Genomic DNA, 16,021 nt, shown 5'->3' on the forward strand with positions numbered 1-16,021 from the left:
AATAAATGGTTTTCAGGTGATTGGGTTTGAAACCTCAGGACATCCTCGTAGATTCTACCTGACTCTTCAGACCATAGGACCTTTTTAGAGCTTTTGCTTGGTAAAATAAGGACCTGGTTCTTAAAGTGCTTTTAAATTACTCTTGAAAGGTCTGCCTCTTAGTCAACTGGTTGTAAAATGTTAGAATCGTGCCATGTCTTGGCTTGAATGGCTTCCTTATCTAACAGGGCCACTCCATTGGAACTGCAGTTTTCTCTTTTTCTCAGAAATGACTTCATTCTTCATTTCTATCATTAGTTTTTGAGAAAAGTTTTTCAGGTCAACTTTTGTGAGCAGAGAACAAATGTATTCTCTCATGATTATTAGCAGATCAGTACATTTCACTCTGTTGTTGGTATTGGTGAAACACCTGTTTTTTCTTCTTTCTGAGGAGAAGACAACTCTATCTGAAAGTCTTCCTCTGGGCAAGGACCACATGTTTTCTGTTCTGAGAAGAAGGTGGGAGAGGACTGAGGCTAAGTTTGTTGTAGTTGATGCATCTGTACATCTCTGCTCTTTGTAATCTGAGGAATTCTAAAAATGCTTTTTGTTTGTTTTAAAGAATTCCACATCCTACGGTGCTCTATCTTTATGAATGAATAGTTTGTATGTCTCTTTATAGACTCCCTAGGTCCCTAGGTGACTGACACTGCTGGATTTCTTCTGCTGACTCTGGTGCATCTCATTACAGGTGCTCAACCTGAAACTGCTCAACCAGGAGGCAGATTTGAATATCATAGTGAAGTCTGTACATGAAGGATTGATGCCTTTAGGGAAAAAAACGAATGTAATAGCCACTTTCAGGAACCTCTGCATCTCAACTCTGCATGAACAAGGCAAGATTCTGAGAGTGGCTGCTCCTGGGAAGCAGAAGTCATTCTCATGGATATCCACTGGCTCCTGACCCTCTCATGAGTTGAGGCACCTTTAATACCTGGGAGTGGCTGTTTCCTATAAGCCACTGGGAAAAATCAGCCTTCAGGGACTGACAAGGATACTGAAGCTGCTAGTACTGGTGTATCTCCTGACTGTCATGCTAGAAGAGAACAAGGCTTTGGGGACATTACAACTTAAGAACTGCAAAGAGGTGTAGTCATCCTGGTGGAGGACTGAATCCAGGTACTCAAAAAGGAAAGCGAACATTCTGAAAAATAAAAGAGTGAAATCTCATTTCTATATTAGAAGGGTCATCTTAAAGAGAGTAGAGGAGATGTCTGGAGTTTGAGGTTAGGGATGAGTTTATCCCCTTAAAGGGTAAGAATAGGCCCTTAACATATGTTCTCTGCATCACCTCATCTCAGTGGTTCTCATTTCCCACTTAGAATCACTTGGAGACTTCAGAATTTAAAATGCTGTTGCCCAGGATCACCCTAGACCATTAAATCCAAATCTCTGGGAATAGGGGCTAAGCATTGGCATCTTTTTAAAATTCCCCAAATGTGTAGCTAGGGCTGAAAACCAGTGAGCACCTTTGAGCTTCCCTTATGTCACAACAGGTGGAGTTATACTACAGAGGAGAGAAAGTCCTGCATTATGTTCCTCAATGTGATAGAGGAACAAGAATGTCACAGTTAAGTCACCCAGCCTTTAGGCTTATGTCTTAGAGGGCTTCTCTCTAAACCATTTGCCATCCTAATCCAAAACAAAAGGCCCAAGATTTAGGTTCAGCCTTAATGTCATACGTTGACAAGATTCTTCTTTTCTCTTTTTCCCAGTAATGCCTTCGCAGAATGCTGTACTTTCCCTGGAGGGAAACATGGAGAAGGAAATGAATGTTGGATCACAGATACAGCGGTCTCAGGTAAGTTCAGTTTTACTCTCCTCTGAAGTGCTATTATAGTTCTCAGAATGCGGGCACTTTTATTTTTCAATTTTCAGAAGTACTAAGCCCCCAAAATCCAGAGCACTTGAGACTCTTGTGACAGATGCTGATCTCTATGGGATGTTTCCCACTCTCCTTATGTGCCCCTTTATAGCTCTTCTCTCCTTCAGCACTTTTACCAGATCATGGACTCATGTCTGAGCTAGATGTTGTAAAGGTAACACAAGAAGCCATAGACTGTGTTTTAATCACCCTTCCCTTAAATAACTCACTAGAATTCAAACAACACTTGCCACTGTGTCTGCAGACAATGAATGATGCCCAAGTCACTGTGACTGCTTGAAGGCAACAGGACTGTTAATGTACCTGAGAACATCTGTTGACACAAGTTAGTATTTATCAAGAATCTGTTGTATCTCTTCCAAAACCTGTTTAAACCTGTTGTTACAATTTGATTAAGTATGATGTAAATCTCTATGAGGTATAAGTATGATAAGTTGTTTCTATGAAAACTAGTTGAATGCTTTGGAAAGACTCAGTAAATACCAGTCACCTTTTAAAATATTGCTGTCAAATTAGGTGTGAGCAAAACTGTAAAACATTGAAGGAAAATCCTAAAAATCTCAGAGGGTTCTACACCAGTATTATTTCCTAAGAGTCATTTGCTTGTTCTGATTTAATGAAACAGGAAGTGATACATTTTGGATATGGGCCCTCAATCATTAAAATCATTCTCATATCAAAAGACAAGGGAATAAATGTACACTTATGTATTTTAAATTTAAATGTTTAAATCTTTGAGATATTGTTTATGGATCTCCACTTTAACCAGCTGGTACATACCAGATACCAGTCTTGATTGCTTCAGAAAGGAGGACTTCTGTTGTTCCATGTTGTTATGAGATAATCATTATCCACAGGTAGCAAACTCATTGGAGGAGATTTTTTAAAGCCTACATCACACAATTAATATTCAGAAAAGTGTAATGTTGGGTTCTTCTCTGAATGCCAAAGACAACAAATACAGCAGGTGCTCAGAGAGGACAGAAGTCCAATTAAGACTGGAGTGGTGGGGGCTTCCCTGGTGGCTCAGTGGTTAAGAATCCGCCTGCCAGTGCAGGGGACATGGGTTCGAGCCCTGGTCCGGGAAGATCCCACATGCTGCGGAGCAGCTAAGCCCATGTGCCACAACGACTGAGCCTGCGCTGTAGAGCCCACGTGCCACAACTACTGAAGCCCGCACGCCTAGAGCCTGTGCTCCGCAACAAGAGAAGCCACTGCAATGAGAAGCCCACACACCGCAACGAAGAGTAGCCCCCGCTCGCCGCAACTAGAGAAAGCCCGCGCGCAGCAATGAAGACCCAATGCAGCCATAAATAAGTAAATAAATAAATAAGACTGGAGGGGACCAGGACTTCCCTGGTGGTCCAGTGGTAAAGAATCCGCCTTCCAATGCAGGGGGCGCAGGTTCAGTCCCTGGTCAGGGAACTAAGATCCCACATGCCGCAGGGCAACTAAGCCCGCGCACCACAATTACTGAGCCCCCAGGCGCCTCAACTAGAGAGCCTGCGTACCGCAAACTACAGAGCCCCCGCGCCCTGGAGCCCATGTGCCACAACTAGAGGAAGAAAACCTGCACGCCACAACTAGAGAGGAGCCTGCACGCTGCAGCTAGAGAGAAGCCCGCGTGCCGCAATGAAGAGCCTACGCACCACAACTAAGACCTGACGCAGCCAAAAAAATTAAAAAAGAAAGGGAAAAATAAGAATAGAGGGGCGAGGGAAGACTTCATGAGGAAAGGAGAGTTTGAATTTGTGCTGATATGAGGTAGTATTTGGACATTAGAGAAGACAGGAAATAGAACTTGAGCAAGAGCAGGGACCATAAGGAGACCGTCTGCCGAGCTTTAGCATTTATTCGGTATCAGTGCTTTGGGTTGCAAGGAATAGATTCACTCAGTTTACTCTTAATTGTAAGGCTCCCCACAGACAGGGATAGAAAGATATTGAGAACTAAGGTAGCATATCTGCTTCTTGGCATTCTAGCCAGAGGAGTTTGCTTTAATTTTCCAGAACCATTTACTTTGTTCAGAAGAAAGATCATTCATTCATTCAACAAGTATTTTTTGAGCAGTTGCTATGTGCCAGAAATTGTGCTTGGCATCAGAACTACATCAGTGAGCAAAACAGACATGGTCCTAAACCCAAGTTGTTTAGCAGAGACAGACATTCAGCAGATCTACTAAGGAATTGCAAATTGAGATGTTTATTATACATAATAAGAATAAGGCGTTGTGAATATGCATTAGGGAATCAGGGAAGAACTTCCTGGGGAAGCGAAATTTAAGGTGGGATGTGAAGGAGAATATAGGAGTTATAAAAAGTAAGTAGACCATCTCTACAATCTCATAGCAACATCTGTTCACAGGTTGCAACCCAATTGAACTGCTGTATATCTGGGCACCAGGGCACTGGAAAGAATAAGAAATTTGTATCTGCTTATATTTACACAAAGAAACTCTAGAAGAATACATAAAATACTGATAATAGCGATTATCTGTGGGAATGGAGGTGGGGACCAGGTCAGTTGTACCAGGAATGTGAGACCTTTTTTGAACCGTATAAATACACCTGTTCAAAAATATTTTAGGGCTTCCCTGGTGGCGCAGGGGTTAAGAATTCGCCTGCCAATGCAGGGGACAGGGGTTTGAGCCCTGGTCCGGGAAGATCCCACATGCCGCAGAGCAGCTAAGCCCATGCGCCACAACTACTGAGCCTGCGCTCTAGAGCCCGCATGCCACAACTACTCAGCCCACGTGCCACAACTACTGAAGTCTGCGCGCCTAGAGCCCGTGCTCCGCAACAAGAGAAGCCACCACAGTGAGAAGCCCACGCACCGCAACGAAGAGTAGTCTCTGCTCGCTGCAACTAGAGAAAGCCCGCGTGCAGCAATGAAGACCCAATGCAGCCATAAATAAATAAATAAATAAATAAAATTTATTAAAAAAAATTTTTTTTAACTATAAACAGTGTACCAGAGAAAACTAAATTGGGTATAATGAAGCTTGATGACAGCTTCTGAGGTCAATAAAAAAGCAGATTTGGAAAAAAAAAAAAAGTAAGTGGAAAAGAGCATTTTAGGCATGTGCCAAACATCATGTACAAAAACTATGGGTATATTTGAGAAGTCAAAAGAAGGCCACTGTTGTTGGAGTGGACGGAGAGGGGGACTTGGAATAAACTTGGAGAAGTATGCAGGGGCTACGTATACAGGGCTTTATGACCATGATAAGAAGTTCAGTTTTTATTCTTAGTGGAAAGCCTTTGAGAGAATTTAAGCAAGGTAGTAACATAATAAGTAACTGAATTCTACTTTAAACATCACCCTGGTGCATGCTAGATAGTAAGTGCATTTGTGAAAGGCAAGAAAGGAAAGGGGAGCGATCCCTTAGGAAGCTACTGCAGTATTCTAGATGATAGAAAGTAATACCTTAAAATTAGAAGATGGAGAAAAATAGGTGGACTTGAGTGCTTTGCTCTGGGAAACAGCAGAGATTAGTGAGAGGGATAAAGACAAAGGAAGAAAAAAGATGACTTCAAAAAATGTAGCCCACGTAGAGAATGGACTTGAGGACACAGGGAGGGGGAAGGGTAAGCTGGGACGAAGTGAGAGAGTGGCATGGACATATACACACTACCAAATGTAAAATAGATAGCTAGTGGGAAGCAGCTGCATAGCACAGGGAGATCAGCTCAGTGCTTTGTGAACACCTAGAGGGGTGGGATAGGGAGGGTGGGAGGGAGACGCAAGAGGGAGGAGATATGGGGATATATGTATGTGTATAGCTGATTCACTTTGTTACAAAGCAGAAAGCAATTATACTCCAATAAAGATGTTAAAAAAAAAAAAGATGTAGCCCAGGAAATAGCAGGGTAATGGTAGATCAGACCATGTCACTCCTGTTCTCAAAACGCATGGCTCCCATTTCACTCAGAGTAAAAGCCAAAGTCCTTATGATGTCCTAAACAGTCCTGCAGAATCCGGACCTGTTACCTCTCTGACTTCATCGTTTACTTCTCCCCCTTGCTCATTCCACTGTAGCTACCCTGGCCTCATTCATCGTCCTTGATCATGCCACACACACTCTTGCCTTTGTACTGTTAACTTTTCAAGTCTTTTCTCCATTGTCACCTCTTCAATGATATCTTTCCTGACCACCTTATATAAAATTGCAACTGCCTCACCTCCACATTCTCAAACCCTCTTCCTCTACTCTTCTTTTATCTTCTAACACACTATGTAATTTACCTAGTTATCATGTTTATCGTCTACTTCCTCTGCTAGAGTTTCATAAAGGAAGAGAATTTTAGTCTCTTGTTCACTAGTATATCTCAAGCACTATAGTTGGCACGTAGGAAGCACTGAATAAATATCTGTTGAACAAATACAAATTTAGCATATAATATAGGTCATATCTCAAACCAGTGGTGAAAAGATGGGTTATTCAATAATTGATGGTATTTCTGTGGAGCCACCTGGAAAAAGGTAAAGTTGAATCCATACCCCATACTTTACATCAGAATAGTCTTCAAACTGATCAAATATTTAAATGTGAAAAATTAAGGCATAGAAGTTACACAAGAATAAAATGGGAGAATTCCTTTATAGCGTTCACTGAGTAAAGACTTTCTAATTACAACTGAGAATCCAGAAGCCATAAAAGAAAAAATGGATGGGTTCAACTCTTTAAAAATACCCAAAAATCTGTATGAGAAAAGAAAACTGTAAGCAAAGTAAAAAGACATGTCAAATTCGGAAAAATATTTTTGCTACTCAAATTGTAGTGGGGTAATCTTTCTAATAATAATAGTAGTCTTTCTAATAATAATAAAACACTCCTCTAAATCAGGTAAGAGATTAGGAGTCCAATTGAAAAAATGTACAAACAACATAAAAAGACAGTTCACAGGAAAGAAAATTCAAGTGCATCTTAAACACAGGAAAAATGTTCATCTGTACTCATAACAAGAGGAAATTTAAATTAAAACTAGAGAAAGCTTGACATTTTATCACCAAGCTTTGTATTTCCTACGGGGTTGATATTTTCCACAAGCTTGATAACGTACTCTCTTGGCAAAACTTTGGGAAAACAGACACTCTCTTACATTGCTAATGTGAGTGTGTGGCAGATTGCATTTCCAGAAAAATGACCAAATATCTGCCATCCAAAATGCTTTCTATACAATGACTTTGACATTCATCCCATCAAGAGACATCGAGGTCAGTGTTCCCTCCATTGAATCTGTGCGAGCTTGTGACCGGTAGAAGTGAAGCTATGTGACTTTCAAGGCAGGTCATAAGAGGCAGTAAGACTTCCGCTTCATTCTCTCATGATGCTTGGTCTAAATCCAGCCACCTTGCCACACACACACACAAATCCAAACAGCTCATGGAGAAACCTACATGAAGAGGAACCAAGGCCCACAGACCTGGCTGAGCTCTCAGTGAGAGCCAGTACCAACTTGCCAGCCATGTGAGTGAGCCATCTTGAAAGTAGACTCTCCAAACCACAGTCAAGCCCTCCCAGCTGATGCCATGTAGATCAGAGGCAAGCTGTCCCCACTAAGTTATGCCCAGATTACAGATTTGTGAGCAAAATCAATGATAGTTGCTGTTTTAATCCCCCAAGTTTTGAGGTGGTTTATTATGCGGAGATAGATAAATAACTGGTACAGATTTTGTTACCTGGAAGTGGTGTGCTACCAAAACAAACATAGAACATGTGGCATCGGCTTTGCAGCAGAGCCAGTTGAACAAAGGGCAGAAGATGGAAAGGAAAAGGTTATTAGTAGAATCATAATGGCCTCAAGGAGAGTTAGTGGAGGCCTATGGGACCTTTCACAGGGCTTAAAGGATAATAAGGAAAATCTTACTATGAGCTGGAGGAAAGGGGAAGCTTGAAGAAGGAATTTTGGTCAACACTGTCACCTCCAGTAACAAGGAAAATAGGAAATATACTTAATGGACTCAATGATCTATTTAAGGAGATTTACAGGTAGAAGATTGAAAGTGCCAACTGTCAGCTTCTGGCTGCCTAAAGTAAAATGCTAGAGGAAAAAGAAGATAAAAAAAGAAATATACAGGAACCAGACATGAAAATACGCTCAACATTGCTAATCATCAGTGAAATGCAAATCAAAACCACAATGAGATATCACCTCACACTTGTCAGAATGGCTGTCATCAAAAAGAACACAAATAACAAATTTTTGCGAGGATGTGGAGAAAAGGGAACCCTCATACAATGTTGGTGGGAATGTAAGTTGGTGCAGCCACTGTGGAAAACAGTATGGAGGTCTCTCAAAAAACTAAAAATAGAACTACCACATGACCCGGCAATTCCACTCCTGGGTATATATCCAAAAAAATCTAAAACACTAATTTGAAAAGATACATGCACCCCAGTGATCAGAGTGGCATTTACAATTGCCAAGATGTGGAAGCAACCTCAGTGTCCATCAACAGATGAATGGATAAACATGTGGTATATATATGTACATATATATATATATATATGTATATGTATATATATGTATATATATATATACACATGTATATATATATATGTATATATATATACACAACAAAATACTACTCAGTCATAAAAAGGAATGAAAGTTTACCATTTGCAGCAACATGGATGAACTTGGAGGGCATTATGCTAAATGACATAAGTCAGAGAAAGACAAATACTGTATGATATCACTTACGCGTGAAATCTAAAAAACACAACAAACTAGTAAATAAAACAAAAAAAGCTGACTTGCAGATATAGAGAACAAACTAGTGGGGAGAGGGAAGCAGAGAGGGGCAATACAATTGGTAGGGGATTAAGAGGTACAAGCTATTATGTATAAAATAAGCTACAAGGATATACAACACAGGGAATATAGCCAGTATTTTATAATAACTATAAATGGAGTATAACCTTTAAATTTGTGAATCACTATACTCTATACCTGTAACATATAATATTGTACATAAACAATATTTCAATTTTTAAAAAAGTCTAAAAAATAAATATAAAGGAGCCAGGAATTACTGAGCTTGAAAAGAAAACTATTTGTCATTCACACCTCTCAACATGTGCCCAGCTCAGCTACATTTTAGAATTGCTATGAATTGCTGTGTACTTGAATCGGAGTGTCTCTAGTGGTTATTTCTATGCCTTTCCCACGACTTCGAGTTTGTGAAGGGTAGAGGGTGGGGCCAGATTACTATTTCTTTAGCTCACAGAAGGAAAAATAGGGAGAAAGCTTTCAAGGAACTGTACCTGAGGAACTGCGCTCAAAGATCCTCATCTGCATGTGGACCTGATGTAGGTGACAAGATCCTGGACTTCACACTGACGCTCTAACGGGATGAAACATGGGGGTCTTGAGGAAGATGAGTGTATTTTGCATGTGGGAGGGATGTGAATGTTTACATTCAGAGGGTAGACAGTAGCAGATTGTATTTTCTGAAAATGGCACAATTTCTCCCATTCCATAGGCTCCTCATGTACTATGATTTAAATACTCTTTCTATCAAGAGATGTGGGAGTGTGTTCCTTCCCCTTGGATCTGGGCAGGCCTGTGACTGTGGTGGAACTGAAGCTATGTGACTCTTTTTTTTTAAATTTTTATTGGAGTCTAGTTGATTTACAATGTTGTGTTAGTTTCTGCTGTACAGCAAAGTGAATCAGTTATACATATACATATATCACCTCTTTTTTTAGTGAAGCTATGTGACTCTTGAGGCTGGATGATGAAAGCTGGTTCTCTTGGGAGTTTTGCATTTGGGGTCCAGCTACCATGCCGTGAGGAAGCCCAAGCAGCCTGTGGAGAGGCCCGTATGGAGAGAACCTGAGGCCCCTGGTTGAGCTCACAGCTGACAGCCAGCACCAACTTGCCAGCCACATGAATGAGCCTCTTAAAAGTGAATCCTACAGCCCAAAGTTGAGCCGCCCCAGCTGAAACAAAGTGGAACAAAGATGAGCTAGTCTCACTGAGTCCTGCGCATGTTACAGATTCTGTGAGCAAAATAAATGATTGTTGTTGTTTTGAGCCACTAAATTTGGGGGTGGTTTGTTATACAGCAATAGATAATTACAGAACTGATACAACCCCTGTGGAGGTCAGTTTGACAATATATATCAAAATTGCAGATTCATATACTCTTTTGGATTCTAGAGATAGACTTACATGCAATTGCAGAATAATATACATAAAAGATAATTCATTACAGCATGATTTGTAGTAGCAAGAGAGTAGAAAGCAGCTAAAATGTCTGTTAATAGACTAGTTAAATAAATTGTGGAACATTCACAGTGTCCCATCCGGTTATAAAAAAGAATGAGGAAGATGTCTATGAATTGATGTGGAGGGATTTCCAGGATAAGCTGTTCAGTGGAAAAATATCAAAGTGCAAAAGAGTATCTGTAAAATGCTACTTTTGTGTAAGAAAGAAGAGGAAATAAAAATATGCACATAGGGACTTCCCTGGTTGCACAGTGGATAAACTCCACACTCCCAATGCAGGGGGCCCAGGTTTGATCCCTGGTCAGGCAACTCGATCCCACATGCATGCTGCAACTAAGAGTTCGTGTGCCACAACTAAGGAGCCCACCTGCTGCAACTAAGACCTGGCGCAAACAAATATTTTTAAAATATGCATATAAATCTATTTGCTTGTTTGAGCAAAAAGAGACATTGGAAGGGTAAACTTGAGTCTAATGAGTTTGGTTACTTGTAGGGCTTATATGGGACTGGGGTGAAAAAGAGGGAGTGGAGTGGGGCGGTATGGGAGGAGGGCTTAAAATTGAATACAAACAGAAACAAGTGAACCAAACTGTACTTCAAATTACTGATATAACCACACTGAAAAGGAGTTAACTTTTGAACCTAAATAGTTATTTATACTATATGTCCTCAGGCTAAAAGCAAAACAGTTCTAAATAGTGAACTCTCATTTGTAGGCTTGTTTTGCACTGAGACATGTGTTAGCAATACTGAAACCACTTTCTTTACCTTCTAGGATTGAGCAAATAAGTAAATTCATTGTGCATAATAGGAGCCAGGTTTCTCATGGTCAGAGAAGGGAATTACAGATATGAAAAGAGAGAAGGATGGAATGAACCTTGCCATGTTGGATTAGAATTAGAGGTGTCAGTGTGGACTCATGGGTTTCAATACATATAACTAAATACAGAATTGGGTATGGAGTTGTGTGTGTATACATACATCATTATGTATATTCCTCTCTTTCCCAGGTGCAACCCCTGAGAGGGCCTAGAAGCAGTAATACTCCAGTAGCATTGGACACATCTAGTGCCCAGATATTGGTGTCCAAGTGCCATTCTCCATTAAAAGTAACCAGACATAGCCACTCAGTATTTGACCAACAGAGCAGAACATGACAGACTGTGACCCTGTAGATCTTCTAGTGGGAAGCAGAGCTGCTCAGTATTTGACCATTAGAAGGAATCAGGGATCCTTTGAGAAATGGCTGAGTCCAGGTTTGGAGCAGGAAAAGCACAACATGAACCTTGAAAGAACATCTTTCTATCCCAAAAAGTAAAGTACTCAAAGAATGATAGGTACATTTCGAAAGAACAAAGAAGCCAGTTTGAAGGGGCTTCTTCTGGCTAAATCTAGGACCATCTGAGCATTTTTAAAATAATGATAGTAAATGATTATAACTTATAGAATAAAATAAGTAAGTAAATCCACCTCATATAAATTAATGAATAAATAGGAAGGGAAACTGCTTCAGCACAGTAGAAAGCCAACTAATAATGTACAAAGAGTGTCGGCATTAGAAAAGCACCATGAAAATTACAGTTGGTTCAGGCAAGAATTATCAGTGAAAGCCAAAACGAGTGGGTGAAAGTTTGAGGCGGAACAAAGTATCTCCCCCACAAGAAACTTAGTAATTACAGGATTCAATAGTAATCTTCCAGGGGAAATTACTGGTAGGTAACCACCTTAACCAAATTATCAAAGTTAACACTGCCAGTAATGGAACTAGTCAACAATGCGTACAATTCACTGAGAAGAACCCAGCATCGCTCCTGGACTATTCCTGCCATAAATGCATAGTGTGAATCTACTCATGATGAGACATTAGACAAGCCCAAATTGAGGTTTATTCTACAAAATAACTAGCCTGTGCTTTCAAAATGTCAGTGTTAGGAAATACAAAGAAGGGCTGGGGAACTGTTGCAGATTAAAGGAGACAAAAGATACAAGACAACCAAAAATCTTGATTTTGGTTATAAAGGACATTATTAGGACATTTAGTGAAATCTGAATAAGTATATAGCTTAGACAACAGCACTGTATCGATGTTAATTTCCTGATTTTGATCATCCTACTGTTGTTACGTAAGAGAATTCCTTGTATTTAGGAAATAAACAAATTTTTTAGGGGTAAAGGGGCATCACCTCTGCAACTTACTCTTTTTTTTAATAGATTTATTTATTTTTATTTATTTATTTTTGGCCGCGTTGAGTCTTCGTTTCTGCTCGCAGGCTTTCTCTAGTTGCAGCGAGTGGGGGCTACTCTTCGTTGCGGTGCGCCAGCTTCTCATTGGGTGGCTTCTCTTGTTGCGGAGCACGGACTTTAGTAGTTGTGGCACGCAGGCTCAGTAGTTGTGGCTCATGGGCTCTAGAGCGCAGGCTCAGTTAGTTGTGGTGCACGGGCTTAGTTGCTCCGCAGCATGTGGGATCTTCCCAGACCAGGGCTCAAACCCGTGTCCCCTGCATTGGCAGGCGGATTCTTAACCACTGCACCACCAGGGAAGTCCCTCTGCAACTTACTCTTAAACAGTCCAGGAAAATTATAGAAAGAAAAAGGGAGAGGATGGGCTTTTTCTTTTACTGATCCCAACATGCATCACGTGCCTTCTACTCTCAACCTATTTGCCCTTGTTGCCTTTTTTTTTTTTTTTTCTTTTTAAACACACTGGAATATTCTCTCTCCTCTTTTGTCTAAAGCTTAAAAATCTGTTAAGGAGGTACACATGATCCACCAACTTGATACCTACTTTCACTATTTCAACATATTCTGAATTCTTTCAATTCTGAAATCTTAATAGCATGAATTTTCCATGTAGCTTTTTAATCGTTTAGATGATACGAGAGAGTTTCCTCTGCAGCAGGTTGTAAAAAGCCTAAAAGCAAGCATTATTTCATGCATGTTTTTATACCTGTCCTGAAAGGTGATAGAAGATAGAATTGTTGCTTCCAAAATTTTGACCTGGATTACGCAGAGCCCTGAAGACTTTCAGCACAACTGTTTAGGCATCCTAACCTTTATCTACTGCAGCACCTTTGCCTCTTCCCCTAAGGGCCCCTGTAAAAAAAAGTTTTCTGGCTGAGCAAGGATGTACTTGGTGTTTCAGGAATCACTGACATTCCAGGACGTGGCTGTGGACTTCACCAAAGAGGAGTGGGACCAGCTATACCCTGCTCAGAAGAACCTCTACCGAGACGTGATGCTGGAGAACTATAGGAACCTGGTTGCACTGGGTAAGGATGGCATCCCTGTAAGACTGGAACTCATTCTACATGGGTTTCTTTCCTTTAGTAGTGAAAACCTTCAAAGCTTTTGTGTATATAGTTCAGGCCAGGATGAAAGAATGCTAATCAGGTTTGGAGACAGAGACCTTTGTTTTTTGCTTTCTTCTCAGGTGAAAGGTCCTGATTTTGAGATGGGTAGCTTTAGTTTGCTGCCTCTGAAGCCTCCCCTTTCCAAATCCAGAGCCCCTAAAGATTAAACAGGTTGGAAATGAGTTCTGAGAGAGATTTTTGTTCCCAGTATAAAATTCGAAGATACACATTTTTTCCCATGAATAGGGCATCAACTTTATAAGCCAGAGGTGATCACTCAGTTGGAGCAGAAGGAGCAGTGGATGATGGAAACAGACAGCCCACCAGACACTCATCCAGGTGAGAAGCGAGCATTCGGGTATTTGCAACTCAGTGAAGGAAAATAGTCGCTTTTGAAATACTTAACTGAGTGTGTTACAAACATCTGCCTCTGGGATTTAAAGAGGCATGCTTCTTAAAAATTCAGTTCATATTTGACATTTTTCCAAAGTGGAAATGACTCTCTTACTTTTCTTCTGATTAAACAGATAATATATACTTATTATTTAAAAAACTTACACAACACAAATTTATTTTGAAGGTGTTAGTTTGAATGTCCATAAATACCCTGATGTTGCAAATCTCCACGAAGCATTTTCTTTCTCTTCTTTGTTCATACATCCTCTTGGTATTCTTTAAATCTTTTCCTTCTCCATATCAAAAATCCTCTGCCATTTTTACCCATTTTTCATTCATTTTTTTTTCTTTTTATTATCAAACACGTTAAACTTGTCTAAAACCCATAGCCTCAGTTTTAATTCTCTAGCTCACCTTTGTGATGTGACAAAGGTGTCCTACTGGTGTTACTAAAATTGTTTTCTTGGAGATTACCACTGACTTCCTTCCAGTCAAATCCAGTGACTAAAAAACCACAGTTATTGTCTCCTATGATTGTGTTACATTTAACTGTGCTGACTTGACTTTCTTGAAAGTCCACTCTGGCTTGTGATACACACCATTCTTGCCTCTTCTGGCCTCTCCCCTGTCTCTCTACCTGCTCCTTTAAATACCCTCCCTCCCTCCTTATTCTTCTAAAGGCATATATTCTTATGGACTTGGTGTTCACTCTGTAGTATCGTGCTTTTAAGTGGCCTTTCTATGTTCATTTTCCCATTTCTAGCCTCAGTATTTCACCCACATTCTCTTCCCAAATTTTAGATTATATTTGTGTTTATGAATGTCATGCTATCATCTTTTTTTTTTGGCTTCATTGGGTCTTCGTTGCTGCGCACGGGCTTTCTCTGGTTGCAGTGAGCGGGGGCTGCTCTTCGTTGCGGTGCACGGGCTTCTCATTGCGGTGGCTTCTCTTGTTGTGGAGCACGGGCTCTAGGCGCGTGGGCTTCAGTAGTTGAGGCGCACGGGCTCAGTAGTTGTGGCTCGCAGGCTCTAGAGCACAGGCTTCAGTAGTTGTGCATGGGCTTAGTTGCTCCGTGGCATGTGGGATCTTCCCGGACCAGGGCTCGAACCTGTGTCCCCCTGCATTGGCAGGCGGATTCTTAACCACTGCGCCACCAGGGAAGCCCCTGTATAATGCTTGATGAGGGTGTTCATCCTTAGCAGTGACCACCCTCCTCTTAAGGGCAGTTGCAGTCATGTCTACAAACATAGGGGCTTGGGTTAGGTGAGGAGCTGGAGCAGAGACTAGAGTTTGTTTTTCAAAACTGCTTTAAAGTCCAAGATAATCATTGTCTCCATCTGGAGTCTAGACCCTGTCCCCTGGCGTCTTGCCGGGTGGCAACCCTTTGGTTGAAGATCTGATGTGCCTTGAGGGTGTCTACCATGGGGGAGCAGTACTTGTACATTTCATGCACTATCACTCCTCCTGGTATGTTGATCAGGCTGCCCTGTTTCCAGGGATAAATGAAAGTTCTGGAAGATAGGCCTTAGGCAGTGAATGCCCTGAAATCTACTCCTAGGCTGTAGGAGCCTAGAGCACCACACTTACCTGTGGTTCCAGGAGCCAGGTCAGCAGCCTATGGATTTTGATGCTAAGAGAATAGAAAAGACAGTGTTCTGAGCTCCAGCCAATTATTCCAACTGTTTTAGAGCCAAAGTCCCTGAGCAGACAAAAGCATTTTATCTGAAAATAAAGTGGTCCAGTTGATAATTTGGTTGAAATGATAAACTGGTTTAAAATGAATCTTTTAAATCACATTTTTTCCACATATAATTTAATTCTTGACCAGAGTAAGTTTATTTTCTGACTTGGACTTTTTTTTCTTTTTAAAATTTCTATTGCATGTTCAGCCAACTAACTCTTCATGTTGTGCTGAAGAATAAGCCCGAAGTAACCTAAATGTGAATTGACTTTGGCACATCCATAAAATTGGATATTTTACAGTCCTTTAAAAATTATGTGGAAATGTATTTGATGACATGGAAAGTGTTCATGATGTGCAATAATGTAAGAAAGCAAAATACAAAACAGTATTATGGTATAATTCTATTTTATTTTCCCAGGACAGTTGCTG

The 16,021-nt window shown here is 40.7% G+C and overlaps 1 protein-coding gene across 4 annotated transcripts in view; it reads left to right on the top strand.

Annotated features, from left to right (window-relative positions):
- MRPS17 (mitochondrial ribosomal protein S17) overlaps positions 1 to 16,021 on the top strand; it is a 42,702-nt gene that overhangs the window by 8,917 nt on the left and 17,764 nt on the right. For 2 of the 4 annotated variants that reach the window (XM_082358611.1, XM_082358614.1), the window contains exons 2-5: positions 731 to 1,158; positions 1,755 to 1,840; positions 13,304 to 13,430; positions 13,758 to 13,850. In XM_082358611.1, the coding sequence (XP_082214737.1) occupies positions 1,757 to 1,840; positions 13,304 to 13,430; positions 13,758 to 13,850 (304 nt within the window). In that variant the 5' untranslated portion in view covers positions 731 to 1,158; positions 1,755 to 1,756. Of the gene's footprint in view, positions 1 to 730; positions 1,159 to 1,754; positions 1,841 to 2,168; positions 2,250 to 9,638; positions 9,935 to 13,303; positions 13,431 to 13,757; positions 13,851 to 16,021 lie in introns of all 4 variants that reach the window. The other 2 variants (XM_082358613.1, XM_082358612.1) reach the window with 2 other exon arrangements.

This window comes from Balaenoptera borealis, assembly GCF_965194805.1.
Source record: "Balaenoptera borealis genome assembly, chromosome: 16".
Lineage (NCBI taxonomy): Eukaryota > Metazoa > Chordata > Mammalia > Artiodactyla > Balaenopteridae > Balaenoptera > Balaenoptera borealis.